A 2,276-nucleotide genomic window follows, 5' to 3' on the forward strand; every position below is an offset into this window, starting at 1 on the left:
GCAAAATAGAACACCTATTGGCTTAGTAATCAAACAGGGCATGTAATAAGCCATACCATTCATCACTTCTCTAAAAGTAACACAATTCCCATAAACATTCAATGTAATGGTAATGATAAGCCATATGTGTTGCAACTAAGCTCCAAGATTCATCATGTCTAATTCAGTCCATGTGTTTAAGCATAAACACCATTAGCAACGATACATGTAATACATATGTGTTCATTGTGGAACATCAGTACCTCTCAATTTTGTTTTTCAAGGCTCATCGTCTTGATTTGTTAGCTGAGGCCCATCGTATTATTATTTCTACAACAATCTGGTTACATTGGAGATACTCTGTATAATACACAATGGTGCTCCCCGTCGAAGCATCTGTTACCCTAAACTAGTGATAATATTATATACATACTTACAAAAATTTATTTAACCCTAAAGTAAACATTCAAAATATCTTCATGGAAAATAACCTGCCAACCATTGCATTGAGCATGATAAAAAGTTAAAAAAGGAAACTACCAGGGGACAAAGGGTTTATCAGAACGGAGACAAAGGGTTATCAGAACAGGATTCTTTAGAGGAAACCAACCAGAGGAGAATCAAAGCCCTGTCGGACCTCCTCCATTGAGGGATTTCGATAGGGAAAAAGCCGCAACGGCTTTGGCTACCTTCGAATTCAACTGTCTACCTGCTATGCTGTTCAATTTCGGAACAATTGAAGCAGCCACCTCGTACTGACTGGCAAATTGCAGGCTTCAGAGGATTGAAACCCTTCAAGTGAAACCTAGAGAGACAAGCAACAAAGGGTTTATCAGAATGGGGTTCTTTAGAGGAAACGAACACAAGGAGAATCGAAGCCCTGCTGGTCCTCCTCCATTGAGGGATTTCAATAGGGGAAAAGCTGCAGCAGCTTTGGATGCCTTCGAACTCAGCGGTTTTCCTGCCATGCATCAAACTGATTACCGACCTTCGAAGAGGGGTGGCGTCTGGAAGAGCATGCTCACATGGCAGAGGGGTGGCGTCTGGAAGAGCATGCTCACATGGCACAGGAGGGCGAGCGCGTTGAGGCTGGTGATGTCGTCGTTCTCGATGAAGACGGAATTGAAGGGCGGTTCCGAGAGCCTGTTCAGTGCCCTCAGGAATGTCGACTTTCCGCTCTCCCTCGGCCCTAAATCGAAAGGCTAACAAACTAACTGAATAAATAATAATTTGGTAATTGAATAAATAATAGTTCGGCGGAAGATTCATCATGTCTAATTCAGTCCATGTGTTTAAGCATAAACACCATTAGCAACGATACATGTAATACATATGTGTTCATTGTGGAACATCAGTACCTCTCAATTTTGTTTTTCAAGGCTCATCGTCTTGATTTGTTAGCTGAGGCCCATCGTATTATTATTTCTACAACAATCTGGTTACATTGGAGATACTCTGTATAATACACAATGGTGCTCCCCGTCGAAGCATCTGTTACCCTAAACTAGTGATAATATTATATACATACTTACAAAAATTTATTTAACCCTAAAGTAAACATTCAAAATATCTTCATGGAAAATAACCTGCCAACCATTGCATTGAGCATGATAAAAAGTTAAAAAAGGAAACTACCAGGGGACAAAGGGTTTATCAGAACGGAGACAAAGGGTTATCAGAACAGGATTCTTTAGAGGAAACCAACCAGAGGAGAATCAAAGCCCTGTCGGACCTCCTCCATTGAGGGATTTCGATAGGGAAAAAGCCGCAACGGCTTTGGCTACCTTCGAATTCAACTGTCTACCTGCTATGCTGTTCAATTTCGGAACAATTGAAGCAGCCACCTCGTACTGACTGGCAAATTGCAGGCTTCAGAGGATTGAAACCCTTCAAGTGAAACCTAGAGAGACAAGCAACAAAGGGTTTATCAGAATGGGGTTCTTTAGAGGAAACGAACACAAGGAGAATCGAAGCCCTGCTGGTCCTCCTCCATTGAGGGATTTCAATAGGGGAAAAGCTGCAGCAGCTTTGGATGCCTTCGAACTCAGCGGTTTTCCTGCCATGCATCAAACTAATTACCGACCTTCGAAGAGGGGTGGCGTCTGGAAGAGCATGCTCACATGGCAGAGGGGTGGCGTCTGGAAGAGCATGCTCACATGGCACAGGAGGGCGAGCGCGTTGAGGCTGGTGATGTCGTCGTTCTCGATGAAGACGGAATTGAAGGGCGGTTCCGAGAGCCTGTTCAGTGCCCTCAGGAATGTCGACTTTCCGCTCCCCCTCGGCCCTAAATCGAAAGG

General features: G+C 43.6%; 1 protein-coding gene across 1 annotated transcript; it reads right to left on the minus strand.

Annotated features, from left to right (window-relative positions):
- Positions 1–239: 239 nt before the first annotated feature.
- On the minus strand, positions 240–2,056 carry LOC149263532 (uncharacterized). Its single transcript, XM_089426500.1, has 2 exons — positions 968–2,056; positions 240–784 (listed from the first exon to the last, which is right to left on the minus strand). Exons 1-2 carry the CDS (start codon positions 1,249–1,251, stop codon positions 685–687), a joined length of 384 nt encoding a protein of 127 aa, XP_089282626.1. The 5' UTR covers positions 1,252–2,056; the 3' UTR covers positions 240–684.
- Between the last annotated feature and the right edge of the window lie 220 nt (positions 2,057–2,276).

This window comes from Pinus tabuliformis, chromosome 6, assembly GCF_031772625.1.
Source record: "Pinus tabuliformis cultivar Carrire ecotype Pingquan chromosome 6, CPIR1, whole genome shotgun sequence".
NCBI lineage: Eukaryota > Viridiplantae > Streptophyta > Pinopsida > Pinales > Pinaceae > Pinus > Pinus tabuliformis.

What these genes read in the sequence shown, in the direction of transcription:
- LOC149263532 (XM_089426500.1), bottom strand. Translation starts at nt 1,251, where the DNA reads ATGATGAATCTTCCGCCGAACTATTATTTATTCAATTACCAAATTATT. An exon ending in GACGCCACCCCTCTTCGAAG is followed by an intron (nt 785 to 967) that starts GTCGGTAATCAG and finishes TTGTCTCTCTAG; the next exon opens with GTTTCACTTGAAGGGTTTCA.